Source organism: Arabidopsis lyrata (genome assembly GCF_000004255.2).
Source record: "Arabidopsis lyrata subsp. lyrata unplaced genomic scaffold ARALYscaffold_2, whole genome shotgun sequence".
In the NCBI taxonomy this organism is placed as follows: Eukaryota; Viridiplantae; Streptophyta; class Magnoliopsida; order Brassicales; family Brassicaceae; genus Arabidopsis; species Arabidopsis lyrata.
This window is the reverse complement of record NW_003302554.1, coordinates 18,919,889-18,944,263: the sequence shown is the minus strand read 5'-3', so window position 1 is coordinate 18,944,263 and position 24,375 is coordinate 18,919,889. Positions and strand designations below refer to the sequence as shown.

General features: G+C 39.0%; 8 protein-coding genes across 10 annotated transcripts; 3 read left to right on the top strand and 5 right to left on the bottom strand.

The window, feature by feature from the left end:
* Positions 1–12: 12 nt before the first annotated feature.
* Positions 13–4,245, bottom strand: LOC110230925 (ATPase 9, plasma membrane-type). 2 transcript variants are annotated; one of them, XM_021035207.1, is made up of 12 exons: positions 3,964–4,245; positions 3,750–3,869; positions 3,562–3,660; positions 3,334–3,471; positions 2,366–3,250; positions 2,178–2,282; positions 1,782–2,091; positions 1,180–1,694; positions 929–1,102; positions 664–846; positions 382–574; positions 13–309 (listed from the first exon to the last, which is right to left on the bottom strand). In XM_021035207.1, exons 1-12 carry the CDS (start codon positions 4,018–4,020, stop codon positions 305–307), a joined length of 2,784 nt encoding a protein of 927 aa, XP_020890866.1. In that variant the 5' UTR covers positions 4,021–4,245; the 3' UTR covers positions 13–304. The 2 variants fall into 2 exon arrangements, with proteins under 2 accessions (XP_020890866.1, XP_020890865.1); XM_021035206.1 differs by having other exon boundaries at positions 393–574.
* A 448-nt stretch (positions 4,246–4,693) lies between these two features.
* On the bottom strand, positions 4,694–8,034 carry LOC9325343 (protein RAE1). Its single transcript, XM_021035209.1, has 12 exons — positions 7,755–8,034; positions 7,574–7,655; positions 7,040–7,126; positions 6,781–6,858; positions 6,502–6,695; positions 6,246–6,387; positions 5,964–6,044; positions 5,564–5,692; positions 5,396–5,473; positions 5,215–5,286; positions 4,971–5,051; positions 4,694–4,877 (listed from the first exon to the last, which is right to left on the bottom strand). The coding sequence occupies exons 2-12, from the start codon at positions 7,628–7,630 to the stop codon at positions 4,827–4,829; spliced, it is 1,050 nt and encodes a 349-aa protein (XP_020890868.1). The 5' UTR covers positions 7,631–7,655; positions 7,755–8,034; the 3' UTR covers positions 4,694–4,826.
* On the top strand, positions 8,025–12,785 carry LOC9323880 (nuclear pore complex protein NUP96). Its single transcript, XM_002889233.2, has 6 exons — positions 8,025–8,387; positions 8,562–11,092; positions 11,207–11,330; positions 11,449–11,597; positions 11,850–11,947; positions 12,341–12,785. The coding sequence occupies exons 1-6, from the start codon at positions 8,357–8,359 to the stop codon at positions 12,543–12,545; spliced, it is 3,138 nt and encodes a 1,045-aa protein (XP_002889279.1). The 5' UTR covers positions 8,025–8,356; the 3' UTR covers positions 12,546–12,785.
* Positions 12,786–13,009: 224 nt separating this feature from the next.
* On the bottom strand, positions 13,010–14,983 carry LOC9325342 (deSI-like protein At4g17486). Of its 2 annotated transcripts, none has more exons than XM_021035210.1 (3): positions 14,458–14,983; positions 13,960–14,259; positions 13,010–13,495 (listed from the first exon to the last, which is right to left on the bottom strand). In XM_021035210.1, exons 1-3 carry the CDS (start codon positions 14,588–14,590, stop codon positions 13,230–13,232), a joined length of 699 nt encoding a protein of 232 aa, XP_020890869.1. In that variant the 5' UTR covers positions 14,591–14,983; the 3' UTR covers positions 13,010–13,229. The 2 variants fall into 2 exon arrangements, with proteins under 2 accessions (XP_020890869.1, XP_002887815.1); XM_002887769.2 differs by having other exon boundaries at positions 13,972–14,259.
* A 922-nt stretch (positions 14,984–15,905) lies between these two features.
* LOC9323879 (protein MNN4) lies at positions 15,906–17,452 on the top strand. The gene is made up of 4 exons (XM_021035397.1): positions 15,906–16,251; positions 16,647–16,696; positions 16,795–16,847; positions 16,987–17,452. Exons 1-4 carry the CDS (start codon positions 16,001–16,003, stop codon positions 17,284–17,286), a joined length of 654 nt encoding a protein of 217 aa, XP_020891056.1. The 5' UTR covers positions 15,906–16,000; the 3' UTR covers positions 17,287–17,452.
* A 78-nt stretch (positions 17,453–17,530) lies between these two features.
* Positions 17,531–19,834, bottom strand: LOC110230980 (WD repeat-containing protein 76-like). The gene is given in 7 exon segments (XM_021035398.1): positions 17,531–17,768; positions 18,012–18,110; positions 18,497–18,612; positions 18,614–18,904; positions 19,009–19,066; positions 19,068–19,478; positions 19,480–19,834. Coding segments are annotated over 7 exon segments (1,413 nt in total). The 5' UTR covers positions 19,704–19,834; the 3' UTR covers positions 17,531–17,554.
* Positions 19,835–19,931: 97 nt separating this feature from the next.
* LOC9325341 (WD repeat-containing protein 76) lies at positions 19,932–22,665 on the bottom strand. The gene is made up of 4 exons (XM_021035396.1): positions 21,626–22,665; positions 21,121–21,527; positions 20,555–20,653; positions 19,932–20,317 (listed from the first exon to the last, which is right to left on the bottom strand). The coding sequence occupies exons 1-4, from the start codon at positions 22,490–22,492 to the stop codon at positions 20,104–20,106; spliced, it is 1,587 nt and encodes a 528-aa protein (XP_020891055.1). The 5' UTR covers positions 22,493–22,665; the 3' UTR covers positions 19,932–20,103.
* A 99-nt stretch (positions 22,666–22,764) lies between these two features.
* On the top strand, positions 22,765–24,328 carry LOC9323878 (uncharacterized protein At2g39795, mitochondrial). Its single transcript, XM_002889231.2, has 3 exons — positions 22,765–23,101; positions 23,499–23,821; positions 23,913–24,328. The coding sequence occupies exons 1-3, from the start codon at positions 22,859–22,861 to the stop codon at positions 24,073–24,075; spliced, it is 729 nt and encodes a 242-aa protein (XP_002889277.1). The 5' UTR covers positions 22,765–22,858; the 3' UTR covers positions 24,076–24,328.
* Positions 24,329–24,375: the final 47 nt, after the last annotated feature.

The following is a 24,375-nucleotide window of genomic DNA, read 5'->3' as shown; positions in this document are numbered from 1 at the left end:
GATACTTAAGAATTCTAAGTAATTGTAAGATCTTATTACTCTTGTAAAAAAGGCAAAAACAAGAATATCTCAAACAAAAAAGAAGAAGCCACATCCACTGCTAACAAAAGAAACAAATTTCCTTTTTGCAGCATTCTCTAATTATGAAGGTGGTTATTTATTCAATACTCTTGTGGTTCTAAAACTAAACTGAGAAACACTTGTTTCTGAAATCACAGGGTATAGTGTTGCTGGATAGCCTCAATGTCTAGTCCCTTCTGCTTCACTACTGATTCTACGTGACCTTTCAAGGTATGACGTTCCCTTAACCTGAAATTTACAAGACAAGAATGTTGTAAGGCCATATTCTGAGCAACGTAATGGTATGGAATAATCAGTTACTTGAGCGTTGCCTTGCAACTTCAGCTCGTCTCTTGGCTTGATCTGCTATCTCTGAAAGTTCTCTGTAAGTGCTCTTGTCGTTGAACATATCTGAGGTCTGAGCTGGCTGCAATCCGTGAAGTGTCCGTTGAGCATGTGCCCATTGTGCTTCTCTCTCTCCCTTTCCATAGTCTTTCTTTGACGTGAAAGCGGTCTGACCATTAAAGGAACAAAGTTAGAAACCAGTTTCGAGAAAAAAGGTACACCGTGTTCTTGTTCTCATTATCGGTCTCAAAAGCAAACCTTGTTCTCAATGACATTATCCCAAGCTCTTCCACTCAGTGAATATCGGATGATGAACTTGAGGAGATCCAATGGGATGTAGAAGACTATACTATAGAGCCAGATAACTCCTGCCCATCCCCACCCAATACCTCTGATTCTTGCAAAATTCCAGTTTGCGTATACCGCAATCAAAGTAGCAATCTTGGAATGAAAACAAGAACATTGTCAGTATATTGAGGCTTCTTATTCCATATTAACTTATGTAACACTATTGTTAACTCACCAGCTGAGCTATGAAAAAGGCAAAGATCAACCAGAGGCCAGGACGTTCAACATATGACCAGCTTCGCGACCTTGTTACAAAGATAAGCGCTTGGCTCACGATACTAACTTGGAGGTAAACAGCTGCTGTTAGCTCGTGCGGATTACCGCTGATAGATCTCACTCCAAACTTTGCCTGCACCAGGAGCAAACTGAAGATCAACAAAGACACTTACTCGAGCTAGTGAATTAAGTAAGATAGAATTCTCTTACAGAGAAGAAATCAGTGCTCTCCGCAGCCCAGAAGAAAACTACAGTCATGACTGCTAGGTAAGTGCCAAGAACGACACCGGTGGCAAATATCTCTTTGAGTTTCCATGAATCAGGAAGTGGAGAAGGCTTTACTCTGTCCTTTGATATCGTCATGATAGTACCATCATTCAGGATCGCCACGATCAAGACCATGAATGGTGAGAAGTCAAACTTCCATATGAGTGCAAGAAGCATAAAGCCCATCACTATACGGATTGTGATTGAAACTGCATAGATAGTGTAGTTCTTCATTCTCTGAAAGATGGCTCTGCTCGTTAGGACAGCACTAACTATGACACTGAGCCCTGGCTCGGTTAGGACAATGTCTGATGCACTTCTTGCTGCATCAGTCGCATCAGCAACAGCTATTCCAATGTCAGCTCTCTTGAGAGCCGGGGCATCGTTTACTCCATCACCAGTCATGCCACAAATGTGCTTCATCTCCTGGAGCCTCTTCACAATCTCATACTTGTGTTCTAATTAGACAGATTAAACAGATTTATTAATTGGTGAATAAATGAATCAACTAAGAGAAAATGTTTCATTAGATTTGATTGTTTTACCAGGGAAGACACCGGCGAATCCATCAGCCTTCTCGATGAGTTCATCAACAGGAAGGCTAGCTATAGATTCATCCTTATCCTGTCCAAGTAGAGCAGAAGATGGATACATGTTTGTGCCCATACCGAGCCTACGACCAGTTTCCTTACCAATGGCGAGCTGGTCACCAGTGATCATCTTGACATTAACTCCAAGGTCAAGGGCACGCCTGATTGTCTCTGCACTGTCATGTCTTGGAGGATCAAAGAGAGGTAACAGACCAAGAAACTGCCATGGCTCTCCAGGGCTGTTCTTGTCTTTCTCAGACACAGTCTGAAATTCAAAATAGGTAAAAGAGCATTTTAAGAGAAAGAACACACATGAATCCAAAGTTTTGGGATTGGAACTAAATCTTTTACCTGTCTGCCAACAGCAAGGGAACGGAGTCCTCTGTCAGCAAACTTGTCAATGATGTCATGAGCTCTCTTACTTGCATCCTCCCGAAGGTTACAGAGCTCAATGATCTAAAAATCACAGAGATCAATCAGTGGGAAAGAACTTAAAAAATCTTGAGAGAAGAAGGAAATGAAGAAAATGAATTTATTACTTGCTCTGGCGCGCCTTTGCTGACACGGTGCCAGTTTCCATTAGCATCGATGTAAGTGATAGCAGTGCGCTTATCCACAGGGTTAAAAGGAAAGAAATGAACTTCAGTGATGCCTTCTCTTGCTTCTCTGGGATCTCCAAGCATTCCTACAATGCAAGCATCAATAGCATCTTGATTTTCAACTCTAGAGGCTCTTGCTGCATTCACAAGAAGCTGATCCTTGTCCAAGTCTTTGACAAAAACCTCAACCATGCTCTTGTCAACAGTAAGCTTGTTTAGCGTAAGAGTTCCAGTCTTGTCACTGCACAAAACATCCATTCCAGCCATTTCTTCAATTGCTGTCATTCTTTTTGTGATAGCTCCTTGTTGGGAGAGACGGTGAGATCCAATAGCCATGGTGACAGACAAAACAGTCGGCATTGCAATCGGGATTCCTCCGATGAGAAGCACGAGAAGATTGTCGATTCCGTCTCTATACGCACGGTGCTGAATAGGATACATCACAACGATCTCGATGATCATACCTATAGCGATCGAGCAAATGCAGAAGTTACCAATCGCAGTCAACACTTTCTGGAAATGGCCTTCTTGGTTTGTGCTGTCTACAAGATGAGCAGCTTTGCCGAAGAAAGTGTGAACACCGGTGGCGATCACAACAGCTTCTATCTCTCCTTGTTTGCAGGTGGAGCCTGAGTAAACTTCTTGGCCCGGGTTCTTGGTTACTGGTAAAGACTCACCAGTGAGAGCAGATTGATCAACCTTGAGAGGATCACCATCCAAGAGACGACCATCTGCTGGAATAATGTCACCCAACTTGATACTGATAATGTCTCCCGGCACCAACATAGCTGCCTCTTGCTCGCTCCACTTCCCATCTCTCAGAAGCTTTTGAAAGTGATTTATTATTAGTCATTAATCATCCACATTTTTGCTTGTACATTGAGCTAATTAACTATTGTATAACTTACCTTGGTTTTGGGTGCTAGACCGGCCATCAAAGCGGCTGCGGCATTTCCAGCATTGTTTTCTTCAATGAAGCTTATGGTAGAGTTGATGATTAGAAGAACCGTGATACCCACGAAATCTTGCCAATCCGGTGGCCTTCCCTGCAGAGTGTAGAAATGTGTAAAGTGAGAAAGATGGATCCGGGTTAGTGCAAAAGAAAGAGAGGAAGTTAGTTAGGTTAGGTGATGTACTCCTCCGTTGGCCAAGGCGATAGCCATAATAGCAGCCAACTCCATGACCCATGAGAGAGGGTTCCACATAAACCCTAAGAACTTCAAAACCTTGCTTTCCTGTGTGATTATATTTAAAATTGGTTTTAGATGGAGTTTCTTGGGGGTGAAGAAACAGAAAAAAAGTGAAATGGGTTTAAGATGTATGCCTTTTTCTCTTCGAGCTTGTTAGGACCGAAGATTTCGAGCCGAGTTTGGCCTTCGTCGCTGGTCAGTCCTTCCCGTGTACATCTGAGCTGCGTAAGCACCTCCTCTATCGGTATTTTCTCCTGTTTTTTGAAAACCAAAAATAAGCGAATTGAAAGTGAAAGACTTGAATATATATATTAATGGAAATCGTACACTGGACTGGAGGATACTTACGAGATCGATGCCTTCGTTTTTGATATCGTCCCAGCTAGAATCTTTATTCCCCGCCATCTTGGTTTCAGAAACAGGGGTTTTCTTTTTTCACTCTTTCTTTCTTTCTTTCTTTGTTGACAAAATTTTTCCAAAGTATCTCTCTGCAGTATTTTTCTTTTTTCAAAGTGAAATTTTCTCTCGATCTTTTTTTCTTTTCTGTTGTTATTTTAACGAAACAGAAGAACAAAAGGGAGAAAAACAGAAACAGAAAAACGAAAACAAATTATTTTTTTATATAAAATTGAAGGAAAATTGGAGTCGAAGTTCAAGTGTTTATATAGGTGAAGAGGGAGAGGAAGAGGATGCGAGTTTTTGGCTATGGGACAAAGTCCAGGTCCTTCGCTCATTCCCGCTTTCTTCTCCTGCTTCCACTAATCTACTGCCACGTCATCTCTCTCTTTCTTCACTAAACTAACTAATAACCATATTTATTATCACCCAAACAAAATTAATAACCATATTTAGTCAAATTTTCTCAGATAACATTAGTCGTTTTAATTATATATTAAATCTTTCAGATAAACATTTCTTGGTTTAGATAAATATTTCTTGGTTTATTTTATTAATTAGAGTTATTAAAATAAATAAACTTCACTTATGGAATAAGATGTCCCACTAGCTAGGTGTAATACTCATACGGAAGAGGTATGAGTATGACACAAGATGGTTCCAAATTGAGCCCAAGGAGAAATATTGGAGGATATTACTTTAGACAAGACTTTATATTCAAAATTGTAATTAACTAAGTAGACAAGAAAGTCCAACGAAATCAAGAAGCAAAAAAAAAAAAAAATCACTAGCGATGAAATCAGACTAAGCAACTCTCATTTTCTGCCGGTTGCTCCAACTCTTGGCTTGGCCTTAACCTCGTTTTCCTGCAATTCATTTTAAAACAATTCCATCCGTTAGATGCAGACACTAATGTTTTGGAAACATGATGATATTACTATTGTTAGTGACGCACACACCTGTGGCAGGTGCAAGAAAATGCTGCTTTTTGCAGTCGCCGGGTTGTGATTTTCTGCACCTTTGCTCCAGTCATAGCAAGCCTGTATAATAATACATGTTAGAAAGCATTCATTTACTCTATATATCCTCTCAAGGTTTTGCAAGACGATGATGGTTTCAGAGTCCAAGACCATCTCGATTTTGCAGATATTACATGAGCATGCATAAATAAAGTGAAACCACCAAATAAGATTTATATCATACCGCATATGCATATATCGATCCATCGTGGTTGAACGAGCTGCAAGGAATAGGCTGATTGCACCTCGACATGGCCTGTGAAATTCGTGGGTGAACAAAAAACAAAACTGTTAGATAATTACTTAGCTAAAAAAAAAACAATAAAAAAAAAAAACAATGAAAAAGATATGCAAGAGGAAAATACCTTGAGTCTTTGTTTACTATCTTTGTCCCAGAAATTGAAAGCACCATCTGAGCCAGCAGTTGCAAAAGTGCCATGTACCTTAAATTCACAATTCAGACAATCAAATTCATCGCTTACCATTGTGCTGAAGGCTTAAGGTTACATAATAGTAATAACTATAGAGCTTACCGGGTGGAAATTCAGAGAGTTGACAGAATATATCTCATTTCCATCTCTGTGGCATTTGAATGTGAAGTTTTTGCTCTGTTGAGAATCATCCAGATGATGGACACCAACCCGTCCCTCAATTGAACCAACCTATAGAATATAGAGATCATTGGATCTGGTTAATTTTTCATATTCAACACATTTGTGATCTAGATAGGATCTGGAGATGTGACTGGCAAAACAAACTCCAATATAAAATTACGCTATTATTTGCTAGAATGACCTATATCATCTTCTTGAGATTGCAAATAAAAACACTGCAATGTTTAACCTAAATGTAAGCATCTAACAAACAAGCTAATTCCTATATCACTGACTTAACCAAAACACAACAGAACATATATATAAGAAGAAGACATACCAAAAATCCTTGCTGATCAGGGAAGGCAGTCACACACCTCGTCTGGTACTTCAGTGGGGATTGAATTCTCTTAAACTCAGTCTACAATTTACACAAGAGAAACTGTTAATCTAATGGTGAAAGCCTGTTCATCTATTCTTTGTAAGATAGCATATGAGCATTATATAATTTATCCAAATGTTGATGCTAAATTGATCATGAATTCCCAAAACCATGTGATGCTCACAGCATTCTTAGTACTTAAACTCTCATTAATATGGAACAACAAGGAAACATTCTTACCTGAGGATTTTGCAAGTTGAAGACTATCAGATTTCTATCTGCAGTTCCGACAACCATCAGAGGATGCTTCACAGACAATGTATAACATTTATCTGGAAGCTGTTGGGTATGCACAGGATTTGGCTGTCTTGTGTCCCAATATCTGGAAGGAAAACCAATATACATCATTAAATACATGGGAACAAATTAATTAATCAATCAACATTCTATCATTTGCTACATTTCGTCATAGGAAATAATGAACAATTATTCTTACTTCAAAGTTTTATCCCAACTTCCAGTTGCAAGAAGATTCATTCCCGGGATCCAAGCCATAGCTGCGATAGGAGCATCGTGCATAGCAACAGTCACAGGTTGACCACCAGACAACAAGGGCCACATTTTTGCTTGCTTATCACATCCACCGCTAAAGACTGTGGTTCCATCATCTTTCCAAGCAGAACATAAAACCTTCATCACAAGAAAAGACATATGCATCAGATTCTAAGGCAAAAAACAAAGAAAAAGCAAGATAAGAAGAAGAATGACATATTACCGGCTGATCATGCGAGATGGATGCTTTGGGAGCACTGGCTAGAGAGGCTCCACTACGGGATATTTCCCAACACCTCACCTGCAATGGAAGAAGCAAACTCACATGTTACAATATATATACACGTCCAGATATTCAGTGGGTAACCATGAAAAAGAAGAGAGAAACTGAGCTGAGAAATGTGTTCTACAAGAGTCTTAGGACTAACAAGTTAGATTTTAAGGCATGGAAAAACAAAGGAGCCAAGGAATTAACAAAAAACCTGATTGTCCCATGAAGTGGCCACAAGTATATCGGCTCTTGGGCTAAAACTTAAGCTCGAAATAGAATCTGCGGGTGATGGAGTAACCTGCAGGAAAATACAAACCTTTGTGAACTTTATAGTACAAATAGAAAGACGAACTTTAGAATATAAACCCAAGATACACAGCAACCATCAATAGTATACTTTCACAAGAAAGTAAGCCCGTCCCAAAGAGTTCATTCAGTAGCAATTAGTGATTAGATAGACTAGAAACAAATCTCTCAACAAGTTAACTAAGCCGTAACTAGACAAATCTGCTAACAAGTTTCTAAATCAGTGACTAGATAGAAAGAAAAAGTAAAACCCTAGCACACTACCGGCAAGATTCAGTCAAGATTTAATCGATGGATTTCGAAAGTCTGATGCAAGAACACGAAGGGATTATAAGCGATCTCATGGATTAGACACACACCCTAAATACAAAACCTCGAGAAGCAAATCAAACAAAATAATCAACCGCCATAGAAACCCAAAGGAACGAAAAAGAATTACCTCGTAGGATTTGTTAGGGTTAATGTTCGCGGTAGCCGACGCACCGAAAGTAGCCATTATCACGAGCCCGAGGTCCAATTAACTGTTAAAAGTTCAATTCAAGAGACAAAATCACATAAGTAATGCTTCTCTACAAGCTTTATCAGAATGGAAATCGAATGAGAGAATAAAAGAAACAAACCTAGAGGGAGGAAGGTCCGTCGGAGATATAGTGTTTTCCGGTGAGCAGAAGAGGAGGGAAAACGAACTTAGGCGGAAGAGGGAGAGAATGGGGCAAAGTATTTATAAAGTCTCTCTGCGTCACATTGACGTCCGGCGAAGCGTTTATCGGACGCTGGTATTATTAAGAAAAAGGAAAAACAATTTCATACCAAAAAAACAAAAAAAAAAAAGGAAAAACATTATCGGGCCTAATACTTGGGCCTTATTATGGCCCAATTTTGACTCTTTTTTAAATCGGAAATGATTTCGGTTCGGGTCGGATGGTTAAACAAATCCTAAACCAAACCGGCAGATCTCACACATTATGAGAGCTTTCCCTCTCTTTTCCCCAGCGGCGGCTAACTCCGACCACTATCAGTGTGAAGAAGAAGGAATTTGGGGGAATCGGGACGGGTTTAATTTTTTATCCAATCATCGTCGCCGCCGTTAGTTAGCGTCGTCTCTGTAATGGATTTGTAAGAGAAATCGGAAAGGTCGCGGTAGAGTCAGTGATTATAAGAAAGGAAACCCTAGATTGTCGCTTTCTTTGCCTCTCGGAGTTTGTTTCTGTTTCCGTCAATCATGACGTCTCTTTCTATTCAACCATTTCCAGGTAAGCCTTTAAAAGCTTCTTGTGTAACGTATATCGTCTCTGCTATGTTTTTATCTGACCTTAGCTACTCTAGTTTAAGCATGTCTTCGTGTGCCTCAACTTTTATCATCTGATTTTGAATACTTGTCATTCATTCTCCTAAGTTCTTCATTTCCAAAATTTCTATTTTGACAGAGATTTCAAGTATGGCTAGAAATTTAGACTCGCGAAAGAAAAGAAGGATCTCTTTAGATGGAATTGCTGCCTTATGTGAGCATTCCAAAGAGATCATTGATTCACTGCCTATGTTGAATTCACCTGACTACTTCTTGAAGCCATGTATGAACGACCTGGTTGAGCGAGAAATTAAAAATCCTGATTATTGCAGCCGGGTTCCTGATTTCACTATTGGCAGGATTGGTTACGGTTATATCAAGTTTCTTGGAAACACAGATGTAAGAAGGTTGGACTTGGATCAGATAGTTAAGTTTCGTAGGCACGAGGTAATTGTTTATGATGATGAGAGCTCCAAGCCAGTTGTTGGTGAGGGACTTAACAAGGCTGCTGAGGTGACTCTGATTGTCAACATACCAAATCTAACTTGGGGAAAAGAGCGAGTTGACCATATTGCTTACAAATTAAAACAGAGCACGGAAAGACAAGGGGCTACTTTCATCTCATTTGATCCCGATAATGGTTTATGGAAGTTCTTGGTTCCTCATTTCAGCAGATTTGGATTGAGTGATGATGAGGCAGATGATATTGCTATGGATGATGCGCCAGGTTTGGGAGATCCCGTAGGACTGGATGGTAACAAGGTTGCTGACATTGATGAAGAAGATCAAATGGAAACTTCTGAGCTCGAGCTTTCTCACTCTCTTCCAGCTCATCTAGGACTTGATCCTGGAAAGATGAAAGAAATGAGAATGCTGATGTTTCCTCATGAAGATGTAGACGAGAGTGAGGACTTTAGAGAGCAGACTTCCCATAATATGACATCCTTGACTAAACGAAATGTAAGACCTTCACAGAAAATTTCTCAAAGAAATAGTCATCAAGACCCTCCACCTGTCGTGCGGAAAACTCCGCTTGCTTTGCTGGAGTACAACCCTGGTAATGATAAAAGCTCCCTAGGCAGTATCCTGATGGTGCAACAAAATAAGAATCTGGCAGTGAGAAAGTCGAAAACGGGAGGTTTCGAGCTGGACATCAGCCATGTCACGCCATTAACTGATAACTATTCCCGCAATGTTGTTGATGCAGCATTATTCATGGGAAGGTCGTTCCGAGCAGGTTGGGGCCCAAATGGCGTCCTTTTTCACACTGGTAAGCCAATATGTATCTCCAGTTCCCAGATGGTATTGTCTTCTGTGATCAATAAAGAAAAGATAGCAATTGACAAAGTGGTTTGGGATAGAAAGGGAAAAGTTCGGAAAGAACTTATTGATTCTGCGTTTGAGGCTCCCTTAAGTCTCCACAAGGAATTGGATCATGTAGAAGAAGATGTTAGGTTTGGCTCTTTCAGTCTTAAACTTCAGAATGTTGTCACTGATCGTGTAGCTCTTTCAGATGTCTGCCGAAATTATATTGGTATAATCGAGAAACAGCTGGAAGTTGCTGGGTTGTCCACATCTGCGAAGCTGTTTTTGATGCACCAAGTCATGGTGTGGGAACTCGTAAAAGTTCTCTTCTCTGAGAGACAGAGTACTGAACGTTTGAATCATGCAGCTTCTGATAATGAGGAAGAGATGATGCAGGATGTGAAGGAAGATTCTGCAGAAATTGATACAGAAGCTCTTCCGCTTATCCGAAGAGCAGAATTCAGTTGTTGGCTCCAAGAAAGTGTCAGTCACCGTGTACAAGAAGATGTGAGTGATCTAAATGGTTCTGGCTACCTTGAGCACTTATTCTTTCTTCTAACTGGACGAGAGCTTGATTCAGCTGTGGAACTTGCCATATCTAAGGGAGATGTTAGACTTGCTTGTTTGTTGAGCCAGGCTGGTGGATCAACTGTAAACCGCAATGATATCTTGCAGCAGCTTCACCTTTGGAGAAGGAATGGGCTGGATTTTAATTACATCGAGAAGGAGAGAATTAAGCTCTATGAATTGCTTGCTGGTAATATCCATGATGCGTTACAAGATTTTACAATTGACTGGAAGAGATTCCTAGGGTTGTTAATGTGGCATCATCTGCCTCCCGACAGTTCATTACCTGTCATCTTCAGAAGCTATCAGCTCCTGCTAGATCAGGCAAAAGCTCCGTGGCCCGTCCCAATATATATTGACGAAGGACCTGCAGATGGGTTTGTAAGCAACAAGCATTCTGACCTCTTGTATTATCTTATGCTTCTGCACAGCAAAGAACAAGAAGAAATTGGTTTCCTGAAGACTATGTTCAGTGCCTTCTCTTCAACTGATGATCCACTTGACTATCATATGATCTGGCACCACCGAGGGATTCTGGAAGCAGTTGGAGCTTTCACTTCAGATGATCTTCACACTCTCGATATGGGATTTGTTGCACAGCTTCTCTCTCAGGGCCTTTGTCATTGGGCTATCTACGTTGTTCTTCACATACCCTTCCGTGAAGATCATCCATATCTACACGTCATTGTCATTCGGGAAATCCTGTTTAAATTCTGTGAAACTTGGAGTTCTGTGGAATCACAACGGCAATTTATCAAGGACTTGGGTATCCCTTCTGAATGGATGCACGAAGCTCTGGTAAGGACACTATAGAAACACTCTTCTTTTCTACTTCTGCTAAAGGTACTTGTGGTTACCTTTTTCGATCTTATACTAATATGCTGATTTCTGATTTACTTTATTGTGTTGCAGGCAGTTTATTACAATTACCATGGAGATTTCGTAAAGGCTCTTGACCACTTTATTGAATGCACAAACTGGCAAAAAGCTCATTCCATTTTTATTACGTCAGTTGCTCATTTATTGTTTTTGTCAGGTAAGCCCCGTCATTTCCTTATTTGTAGATCAAACTGTTCATTTAGAACATGATCCCTGCGTAGTGTAGGAAGGATCGATCTGTTTGGAGTGATTTGTTTTGTCTTTATTAAATGCAGCTAACCATTCAGAAATATGGAGAATCGCTACTTCAATGGATGATCGCAAGTCTGAGATTGAAAACTGGGATTTGGGTGCTGGGATTTACATGTCATTCTATTTACTAAAGAGTTCACTGCAAGAAGATGCTGATACTATGGTAGAACTGGTATGTCTACGTTTTCTTATAGTCTTATTTTTCAGATTCAACCCCTCTACCTCTTAAATTGCTTAAACTGTGATTGTGCTGTTGTTGACCAAACTGATTGTACAATATATCATTTCTTGCACTAATACTCAGCAAAATTGCTTTAAACACTGGAACTTGGAGTCCTATGATCATGGGCATAAGAGTCTTTTTTTCTCCATGTGTAAACACTTGTATGAATAATCAAACAACATGACTCCTTTGCTTCCACAGGAACCCCTTGATAGCACAAATGAGTCGTGCAGAAGTTTTGTCGGTCGTTTAAACGAATCATTGGCTGTTTGGGGTGACAGATTACCAGTTGAAGCTAGGTAAGCACTTCATATGTCTCACTAACACTTGCTGATACTGTAGCATTGAATCGTCAAGAACTACTCATGACTTGCATGTACTTGTATGATCCTTCATCATTCCATGCATTTGTTTGTATAAGATTTAGACCATTCCTAGGATACGACCTCTTACCTATTACCATAACCTAGAAAATGATACATAACGGAGCGATTTTGGATGGATCCTTCTAAATTTGGTGGCATCCATAGTAATTGCTCCTAAACTAATTAGTTGGCTTCTGATGACAACACAGCCCAAGTTTGCTGTGTGGACAGATACGGGTCACACATTCTCTGTTCCATCACTTTTTAGCATATTGGTTACATATACTGATATACATAGTTAACTAACAAGTACTTTGAATGTTGCAGAGTTGCATACTCAAAGATGGCAGAGGAAATATGCGATTTGCTTCTGTCAGATCTGAGTTTGGATCCAAGCCGAGAGACTCAGCTAAAATGTTTTGAGACGGCCTTTGATGCCCCTTTGCCAGAAGATGTAAGATCAACACATCTGCAAGATGCTGTGTCACTCTTCTCTCTATATCTCTCAGAGACAAGCCAAATCTCAGCTTAGTGAAACAGACACTATTTTTCTCTCAGAGAGTCTTTTTGTGAAACAGAGTCGGTTTGCTTTTGTCTTGCGTGAATGATTTGATTTGGTCGTGTTGTTGTTTTAGCAAAATCCCCCAAATCTTATAAATATTTTGTTAAAGTAAAGGTCAAAATCAATGTAAGAGGGATATCAGTTTCTTGTCAAAGTGAAAAAATTTGCATATTTTTTAAGAGGGTGTAAGAATTTGGAAACAATTTACTACCGTAAGAATAGTAGAGCAAGCCATTTGGCTCATGTTCTAATGTCAGGCCTCTGCTTTTCATCATTAACTTTTTTGTTTGTAAATGATATTTTAAATTTTCTTGAATAATGTTGTCGAAAGTGAGATAATAATCTAAAAAGTATGCGGGAATATATTCTCCTTTAGTTTCAGAAAAGGCAAAGACTTATAGATTCTTCTTCTTTTCCTTATTTCTTGTTTCTGATTTGTACTTACGAGAATTTGATATATGACTGTAAAAATAATGTCCAAAATCTGAAACGAAAATGTAAATAAAATTACAGAAAGAAAAGAAGAAGGTTTGCATATTAACAAGATTACAAAGCACACTCGCAATTAAGAGAAGGAAAAACAGAGTGGTCTCTCTAATTGAGAGATCAAAAATGGATTTAACTACGAAAGCCAAATTTCATTTTTATTTATAGTCAAACGGAGGAAGATCCGAGAGTCAAAGGCGATGAAGGTTGCAGAGCACGAGGACGCCTTTTCCTGCTTCGACCGCGGACTTGAACTGAAGGAGATGAAGAAGACGACGAAGGAGTAGCAATCGTAGTAGACCTCTCTCTGCTCGATACACTGGTCAGTTTCTTCTTCTCAGATTCTGCTTCACATGATTTGTCTTGATTGATCCTGTTGTTTCCAAACCTGGTCGCGTTTATGGTCGCAGGAAGCACACAGTTGCACATGAAGCCTTATATCAACAACACACAACAATTCAACTTCAGGGCACAGAAACAGAGTCCTTTCCAAATATGTTCAAATGCCTAAATATGGAAACTTAAAGCCAAACCCAAGTCAGAAGCTGTTCTTATCGATCATACGCATAAAGATGAAATCTTTCAGGCCAACCCCGAGAAAAAAAAGAAGCGAAACCAAGTCACATTATAGTCTAAAAGCTGTTCTATCGATAATCCTCCAAGCTAAACTCGGTTTACTCATGCGTAAAGATGGAAACTTGAAATACATTGTAGTCTTGAAGCATATGATTTTTGTTCAAACCTTAATCTACGTGAAACCAAAAGATGAGACTTTATAAGCCATTGAGTATTAGCATCATTATACACACTTGCAAACATAACTACTTGATTCAGTCTCTCTCTGTCTCTAACTTGTACAATCATAAAAGCCCAAAATGTAAAGAATGAGGGGAGTTACCAGAGATTTTACCGATTCTTGCAAGGCGGTTAACCCAACTAGGAATTGGATTCCCAGTTAGCTTGATACAAGTTTCATCGCAGAAATGGTTGCAGTTCTTGGTGATGAGATTATAAGAACTTCCTTTGTAGTTGTCAGCAAGTTGCTCCATAGTAGCTCTCACTTCCAGAGGACCAAGATCCGTTTTACCAATCAAAATCGATTTCCTAAACGTAAAGCCTTCACATTGCCTTGGCTCCCCTTCGAAAATTCCAGTGCTTGGATACTCATGAGCTCCAAAAGCATACTCTATACCATGAACTATACACCAACAACAACAAAAATGAACTAAATTCTTCAAAAAATCAATTTTTTCCTCAATACTAATATCTAACATTTTGAAGTTATAAATGACTTGAAATCCCAAGAAAATCCGATCTAACATATGATAGAATCTTTTGAATTGAAATTACTAGTATTTAGATCTAAAACATGAATTCAAGAAACAGAAAGACAAACCTTCAACACCAGAATGGTAAACGCCAAGACCAAGCCAGTAAGCATAGCCATTAATGGGAGTTAGATCGTAAACATTGAGATAAACCGGAACATTGCCTCTATCCACAAAGCTTGAGCTTTTCCGGCAAAGCATTTTCCTTTCTTTCAAATTCTTCCTCTTCTTTTCAAGGTTTACAAGTTAAGCGGAGAATCGTAATGGCTCCAACATTTTCTTCACCGGAGAGAAACAAAAAGAAAAAAAAGACAGAGGAGATAGAGTATCGCCGGCGTCAGAAAATCGGCCGGAGGGAAGTTCTTCCGATGAAAGAGTGACTCGGTTTTATTTTTATATAAACTGTCGAATAAGTTGATGACAATTTACCCTTTTTCTCAATTCAACATATATAATTAAATTACACAAAATGCCAACGACTTGTCTTTTGAGATTTCCGATGTCAATTATGTTTCCTCTTTTCGATTATACAGCTTTAGGAAGAGAATGAGACTTGCTTAGCTTTTATTACTACTAGTTTTGAATCTTGAATAAATAAATTATACTAGTATACTACTTCCATAAATATTACTCCTACTATAAATTTTATTTTCTTAAAACGATTTTATGATGTACACTTTGCATGTTTATGATTTTTTTCACAACCGATCACCGGTAACGATTGAAATACCTTATAGAATCGTTATAGCCAATGATTTATAAATGCATACAACTTAAATTAATATTGGCGGTACGCTTTAATAATTTCACAGTTTATTATGGGGTCCAATATAAAGCTTAATATTCCCCTATCTTTGGCTCAACTTTTTGTCTCGAGACCACCCTTTTTCTTTTTAATAAGCTTATAGTATAATTTTGAAAGTGGTGCGACTAATTATGGGTGCAAAGTGGGATAATACAATAAACCATTTTCATTGCAGAGAATAAAATTTTGGGGGAAAAAATGACACTAATCATGGATCTAAGTTTGTTTATTGAATGTAGTGTCCACAAAAATATCACAATCATATAACTTGGCGTATATTCTTTTTTTTATATAACTATATAATATATAATATAATGTCGTAAAGACTAAAAAGTTAAGAGTTACAAGTTGTATGAAAAGTTCAACTTTCTATCTTGAATATATGAAATATTAGAGGCCTGCCACTAATTTGCCTTGGTTAATTTCAAAATAAAATGTTTCCTTAGCATAATATAATAATAATCAAAACTAATTTAATATGGAAAAAAAGGAAAAGAAATCAAAGGTCAACATCTTAGCTCACAAATAGTCTCCAAAGCTGGAAAAAGGAAAAAGAAACTGAAAACAAAAGGTAACAAATATTTGTTGACAAGCATACGAAATTTGATTGAAGTTGCTAAAATTGATGACAAAGTCAGACGATCACAATTGACATATGAGAGTCTTCAATTCGTACATAATTACCCCAGACCCGGTCCGGTTTGGTCAGATCCGGTTATCTCGGAAACCAACCCGAGCGTTTCATTTTTGTGGAAAATGCGCTGCGCGAGTAGTTAAGCTATCATCGCCGGGAGAGATCATCAGGGATGATTCGCGGCAGAGGCTCGTGGGTCGGATTATCGACCCGGTTGAAGCTTTACAGGATCCGACGTCTCTGCACTAAAGGAGAGAATGGTGGGAACAAAGTCGAGAAGACGGAATCTAGCGTTGCTCATTACAGCGAGACTGAATCTAGTGTTTCTCGCTACGATGAGACCTATAAGAAACTCGACAAGCTCGATTTCGTGACCGCTGCGAAGATCTTGTTCACTGAACCACCCAAGAAGAATAAATTTGGGTAATTTCTGCTGGAAATTTGGGGGTTTTAAGAGGGTTTTACTCTCGAATTCTTTTGATGGATTTTCAATTTCTGCACACGCTCTTCGTTGATCTTGTCCTTTGTTTAGTTTATCAGATGCTATAATCGGTTTGATTCATGCTTCTATAAGCCTTAAATCATGGAAAGACCCTATTTTTTCCACTTACCTTGTCGATTTTGATGTTAATTATAGGCAAGAGTAATGTTGCAGAATTGTAGAATGTGAGCTTCTTTAGGCTGAAACAAGTGAACTGGTTTTCAATTTCTGCTGCGCTTTTCTCTTTCACTTTCTGACACTAGCTCTTATAGTAAGTTGAGTTCTTGTGCTGGTTTGTGTTGTAGTAAGTCCTCATATGGATTTTGCTTTGTGTTAGGTTTGATTGGCATGTGGTGCAATTCATTATCGTCTGCTTGCCATCTGTAGGTATTGCGATTCACTCCCGTTTATTTTCTCTCTTAATTGTTTTGTGTCAAAGATCTCAATGCTACTTGTTTATAAATGGTTTTTGTTTCTTGTAACAGCTGTGTATCTGGTTGCTCAATATGCTCGCCGGAAAATGAAGATCATGGATGCAGTGAGTTATCCTTTTTTGTTCATTATCAAACTGATATGAGTTTCTGAAGATGTTTGAGTCATCATGTTTTAATGTTTGTCCTGTGTCTTAATTCTGGCTAATGTCAGCATATGCCTTGTGATATTGGACTAATTCTCAGGAACTTGGAGAGAAGAAAAGGAAAGAAGAAGAAAAGAAAGAGAAAGAAGAAGCTGAACAAAAGGCATTAGAAGTAGAAGCAGCAACCAAGTCTCACGAAGAGCTAATGGAGATGAAACAGAGACTGGGAAAAATCGAAGAGACAATAAAAGAGATTGTTTTGGAAACCAAGAAACCTTCAGGAAATGCTCCAACCAAGACCCAAGAAGATCAATCTACTAAACTCTCCCCAAAAGAAGAATCGAAACCAGAAAAAGAACAGAAGAGCAATGTACAAAAACCAGGTGATGGACCTCATTGAGATGATTACAAGGGAAGCTTAGGTGGTAGATGAAGAAGATGTACCCTTCTGTGGGGTTATTATGCTTTTGGAACTAATACAGTAGTTGGTGCATTTCTCTCATTTTGCTTTTGTTTGCTGAATCACCTTTAGAATTAATATAGTGATCACAAGGATTTGCGTTTAAGCTATAAGAGCTACAGTAAGAAAAAAAACTTGCTTCCATTTCTTCTGTACGACAGAACAAAACAACACAACACCTCATGCTAATTGAAATTGGTCAAGTATGCTACTTTGTTGTCCAAACATAGACATGTCCTCCAGCTGTGGATCCTGCAAGCACCCCAACATTAAGAGGATGGCAATGAATTCTGCATGGAATAGCTTTCATCAGTGGGCTTTCCAGTGACATTACTGTTTGCTTTAGTTTTGGATTGATCGCATCAATTCCTTTTGACAGATTGCCGATAAATATGTATGAATCATCCCAACCCCATACTCCCCTGCAATCAAAAGCATTACCAGCTTCAATTTTTTAACAGACAGAAGAAAGCAATGCCTACTTCTTTTCATTTCTCATAAAAAGTGGGAAAAGAATGTATTGTGGTCATAGGAATAGTGAAAGACTAGCAACAATTACTTGTGCAGTGATTATTTTGGTCAGAACACAAGTACATCAAGAAAAAAGTGTATTGGAAATTTGGAACGACTGAGAGGTTATTAAGGTACAGGATACTGGAGCACACCTGAAATTGGAGCTATACCTGTTGGTGCTACTTTTGTGATATATCATCGAAGGATTCTCGAAATTGCGGCCACTTAGAATACCAACATAGTTGTCACGGCTACAAAGAAAACAAAGCGAGAATAAAACAACCAATAGCAGTCACATTTTACCAGTACAGTAAAAGAAAAATGACAGAGAGCTACATTATAAATCAGCTTCACTCTACACATGTTTGTTCGTGTCTCAGTTGGTAAAACTTGTAGAGACCAAAGTATAGACTGATTGTCTCTTAACCATCAAGATTTTCTTATACTTGATTGCTTCAAGGCAATAATGTTTTTTCAAAACAATCGAGGCATCATATCTTTACTTAATTTCTTCACAATTATGTTTCAAACAACATCTGATGTGTTTTCTTAAATCAAAGAGATTATTAGTAAAACCGATATTTGTGGTTCATAATGGAATGTATTGAACAGGGTGAGGAGAAAGCTGACAAGATACCTTGTAGTTGCAAGTGAAAGGCCAGAAGGTGAGAAGTAAGCAGAGTGCACAGCTCTGCCATGATGTACAGTAGTCAATGTTATCGGTTTGTTTGCTCCCATGCATCTCAAGTCCCAAAAGGCAAGCAGTCCTATCCTCAGAACTTGTAGCCATGACATGGGGATTTTGCGGGTTGAAGTCAATAGTATTAATCCTGTATTTATGTATTTTCCAGTGGAAAAATGACTTTCCTGCTCGGAGGTCCCATATATTGAACATTCCCTCTCCCTCGCCAAAGTATAAGTTTTGCTCATCATTTGGGCTTTGTGAAAGCGAATATATAGCTTCATCCCGCGAACAAACCAAATCAAAAACCAACTTTTCTACATCCATCAACCGGATGAGACCATCATAGCTGCTGCTAATGACCTGCCATAAAATGCAACACCGATATATAAACAGAGATAACTTTTCTCCAACCACAAAACAAAAAAAGAAAAGAAAAGACAAGTCCTTTAAAAATTGAAACTTGCCCTTGAGAAAGAGTTTTGCTGAAACACAAGTGATGAGATTACGTTAGTGTGAGGGGTGATAGATCCCATCATCTTCCTCCTTGACCAAATTCCAAAACCCAACACTCCCATGTGCGTCCCCTGCAGCAATCATATTAACATCCTCGCAAGGCAAGAACTTTGCAACCAAAATTCTTCCAGGCACAACACGTGCTACATTATGCGGTTCTAAACTCAAAGACTCGAGATCAAAATCAACTTTATTAACATGATCTCTGGGGGAATCTGGCTCCTCCCTATTGACAACAACATTAGAACTTCTAGTGCTCAACATAGGAGCCTCGTTATCATCCTCACAGACCTTAACCAACAATGGTCCTCTAGCAATACCCAAAAGAGTATCAACAAATTGCGTAAGAGAATCCTCTCCTTCATAAGCCACATCGAATGGCATAGGAGCTGATGACTTGCGGGGAAGCGTTGCGTTGTGGATCTGAGAACCCATCGGGTAAGCCACCGGATTCTGGATTCAAGCCTCTGGTGCGTTGAGACTTTCGGATAATTGCAGGTTTAGCATTCTTCTTCTCGTATTTGTTGCGGGGGCGTTTGGTTGCGGCGGAGAGAAGAGCAGCTTTGGCATGCACATTGAGAGCCGCCATCATCTCATCGTTCCGTCTTATGTTCTCCAATCTTTTCCGCTCGTACTCCGTCGCCATTGAAGCGTGGGTGAAAGAATGAGACTTTCTTTTCTCGGAAAACAAGAAAAAATAAGACTTTTGTCTTCACACCTTGAAAAGCTAACATCTTTATTGGTCGGAGATGGGCGGTAGAATACAATTTGCCGCCAAAAAAAAAAATTTGAATTTTTTGTGGGTTAGTTACAAAGAGATTTACAAAGAAACCAAAAGGTCCAAGAAGATCAATCTACTAAACTCCCCTCAAAATGATAAGAATGTAAACTTAGATGGTAGATGAACAAGGAGTACATGCAATTCTCTCATTTTGCTTTCACCTTTAGGATTAATACAAATCAATAGAATTTAACTTTAAGCTATTAAAGCCACGGTACACAAAACAACATAACATTTCATGCTGCTTGAAAATGGTTAAAATAGGCTACTTTGCTGTCCAAACATAGACCTGTCCTCCAGCTGTGGATCCTGCAAGTGTCCCAACATTATAAGGATGACAATGGATTCTGCATGGTATAGCTTTCATCAGAGGGTTATGCAGTTCCATCACTGTTCGCTTTAGTTTCGGATTGATCACATCAATCTTTTTTGACAAATTGCCAACATAGATGTATGAATCATCCCACCCCCACACTCCCCTGCAATCAAAATCATTACCAGCTTCAATTTTTTGAGAAAGAGACAAATCAACGCCTACTTCTTTGCATTTCTCATACAACAAAAGTGGAAAAAGAGTGTATTGATGGTCAGAGGAATAGTGAAAGACTCGTAACAATTACTTGTGCAGTGATTTATTTTGTCAAAATGCAAGTACATCAAGAAGAAAAGTGCATTGGAACTGCGAGCTTAATGTGGTACAAGATGCTGGAACATACCTGAATTTGGAGATCCACCTGCTGGTGTTATTATTGTGATATATCTTGTAAGTATTCTCAAAATTTGCGCCGCTTAGAATACCAATGTAGTTGTCAAGGCTACAAGGAAAACAAAACAAGAGTTTAGCTAGCCCCAGAGATGGAGGTAGAAATAGAACAGCCACTAGCATTTCACATAGTATGCGAGGGACCTACATTATACATCAGTTTCACTCTACACATGTTTACTCTTTGTCTACGTTGCTAAAAGTTTAAGAGATGTATTGAATTTCCCGTCTCAAAACCATCAAGACACAAGGTTTTCTTGCTAAGTTAAGTGATTCCCAGACTTAATTGCTTCAAGGCAGTGGTGTTTTTTCATCTTTTATACCGAATGCACAGACTTTATGAACCTCAACAAAACTAGAAAAATTCCCCATTACTTACATCTATCCACAATAATTTTTCAAACAAAAACAAACGACATTTGATGTGAGTTCTTAAATCAAAGAGATTACCAATAAAACCGATACTTGTAGTTCTTAATGAAATGTATTGAACAGGCCGAGGAAGACAGGACAAGATACCTTGTAGTTGCAAGTAAAAGGCCAGAAGGTGAGAAATAAGCAGAGTGCACAGCCCTAGAATGATTTAGAGTAGTCAATATTTTCGGTTTTTTGGCTCCCATGCTTCTCAGGTCCCAAAGGCAAGCAGTTCCATCTGTGGAACTTGTAGCCATGACATGGGGATTTTGCGGGTTGAAGTCTATAGAGTTAATCCTCTGTTCATGTAACTCCCAATGGAAAACTGATTTTCCTGCTCGGAGGTCCCATATATTGAACATTCCATAATCCTCACCAAAGTACAAGCTTTGCTCATCATTTGGTCTCTGCGAGAGCGAAAATATAGCTTCATCCGTGGAATAAAGCAGATCAAAAACCGACTTCTCGACATCCATCAACCGGATGAGACCATCATAGCTGCTGGTAATAACCTGCCATGAATGCACCAACGAACTAATGACTAAAAGAAGAGATAAAGTTTCTCCAATCAAAGTTTAAATAAAGACAAGTCCTTTAACTGAAGACTTACCCTTGATAGAGAGTTTTGCTGAAACACGATAGATGAAACTGGTGCTGAGTGTGGTGCTGAGTGAGGAGTGAATAGATATATCCCATCATTATCTTCCTCATTCTCACAATCCAAATTCCAAAACCCAACATTCCCAAGTTTGTCCCCTGCAGCAACCATCTTAGCATCCTCGCAAGGTAAGAACTGGACAACAAAAATCCTCCCAGGCACAACACGTGCAACATTATGCGGTTCTAAACTCAACAAATCCTGATCAAAACCATCCTCAAACTCAATTTTCTCAGGCTTCACCGGAATATCAAATTCCTTCTTCACACAATCACTGAAGGAATCATCTGGCTCTTCCTTTTTAACAGAAACTTTCGATACACGAGAAGTACTCCTAGTGCTCACCATAGGAGACTCGTTCTCATCCTTAACCGATCCAGTTTCCCCCTTAACCAATTTGCCTCTACAAGACTTACTCTCAACACCCAAAAGAGTATCAACCAATTGCGTATAAGAACCATCTCCTTCATAAGCAGAATCGAAGGGCAGAGGAGCCAATAGACGTGGCGATTGCTTCTTAGGAGACGGTTTGTGGTGTGTGATCTGAGAACCCATCCGGAAATCCGAAAACCCATCAGGTAAGCCAGCGGAATCTGGATTCAATCCTCTGGTGCGTAGAGACTTTCGGATAACAGTGGGCGTTGTTGTAGCAGGCTTGGGCTTCTTTTTCTTAAATGATTTAGAATCATCTCGAGAGCGTTTGGCTGCGGTTGCGGCCGAGAGAAGAGAAGAGGCTTTGGCACGGACATTGAGAGCCGCCATCATCTCATCGTTCCGTCTTATGTTCTCCAATCTCTTCCGCTCGTACTCCGTCGCCATTGATTGATGCTTGACAAAATTGAGACTTTTTCTCTTTACACCCAAAAAAAAAAAAAAAGAAGATTTTTCGCTTCACATCGAAACTGTAAGACCTAGATCGAAGAAGAAAAAAAAGCTAACAACATTTGATTGGTCGGAAATAGGCGGTAGAATAACAACTGCCGCCAAAAAAAAAAATTCCAATTTCCATTGTTTTTTTTGTGTGGAATTACGAAAAAAACAAAAAATACTAATAAATTAAACGGTGTAGATTAGTTTAGACTTTTAGACCAAGAAACTAGAACCGTACGATGGAACATCTTAAATGAGTTAAACCCTAAAAGAGGAAAAACCCCAATCTAGCTCCGCGATTCATCTCTGTTGTCAATGGCTCGCTTCGTCAGATGTCTGAGAAGAACACTCTTTTCTAATTCGTCTCCTTCAATTGCTTACCGGAGCCCTAGGATTGGTTTGCCCTCGAATCAAAATCCTAAATTTTTAATCAGCCGCAGATGTCTGAGCTCCGGGAGTTACGTGTCAGAAATGCAGAAGTCAGCTTTCCAGGGCAACATTTTACGACTGATCCGCAATGAGATTGAGTACGAACTCGATCACTCGCCTCCGCTTCAGGTTTTCTATCAATCTCTTTTTTTTGGGTTATTAGTATAAGCGATAAAGCTAGATACTTTATGCCTTCTTGGAATCTGATTTTGGAATAGTGTTTTTGATCAATTGATTGTTTTTGCATGGGAATCATATAAATGTTGATCTGTGTAACTTAGGTTGATACAATTTTAAAACTATTGGATGAATAATAAGAAAATGTTCACATCTCTGAAATGGCCTCTCTGTTTTGGGATTTGCAAGCTGCAGTAACCTCTTATAAACCCAGACGTTAGCTAGTAACCTCTTCTAGTTCGTCTTATTGAACTACAATGCATTTCCATGAGCTTTGGCTCCCATTTCCGATATTTCTACTTGCTACATTGAATAACACTTTTAGCACTTTGCTTGTACAAATTTGCAGCCTCCTGACAGTTTTGGTCCATTCACTGTGGATGAACGGCCTGGAGAGCAGTGGATTAGCTTGAAAAGGAAATTTGGAGATAAAGAAGACATCAAAATTGAAGCAACTATGTTTGATAGATCAGTTCCGACGTCAAAATCTACCAAAACTGAACCTGATTATATTCTTCACATCACTTTCATTGTCAACATCTCCAAGGGTGGTGCTAGTGAAGTTTTAGAGATCATGTGTTCTGCTTGGCCAGATACCATAGAGATATCGAAGCTCTGCATTCGTAAAGGCATCAACACTTCAGCTTCTTCCTATGGTGGACCAGAGTTTGAGTACGGCGACTGATTCTTTTCTTCAGCATTAAAAATTGAGATACAAGAATGAAATAAGTGAACTTATTGTCTTTACATTTGGTTGTTACAGGGAATTAGATGATCAGCTTCAAGACGCACTTTATCAATTTTTAGAGGAAAGAGGTATAAGCGACGAGCTTGCTGTTTTCTTGCATCGGTATATGAAGAACAAAGGTAAAGCTGAGTACGTTAGATGGATGGAGAGCGTTAAATCTTATGTTGAGCAAAAATAGGCATCAGCCTGCAGCAAAAGTCTTCGATCTTCCACTGTTTGGTTCCAAAGAATGCAGTGGCCGTTGTGTATGTGAGTATGACTCTCTTTGATTTGGGTATGCTTCAATAAATTCATTTGCAAAAATTTTGTTTTGCTGGGTTCTTAGCTGGCAGATTGTGTAAAAACTATCCAAGATGCATAGTTATGAGCATGGGCAGTCATTTGAATATTCACATCATTTCAGCAATATATGTCACATATTTCTGGTGTCTCTTGTTTGCTCTGTTTCTTACCAGCAATGGAGAGTGAAAGTGTCTTA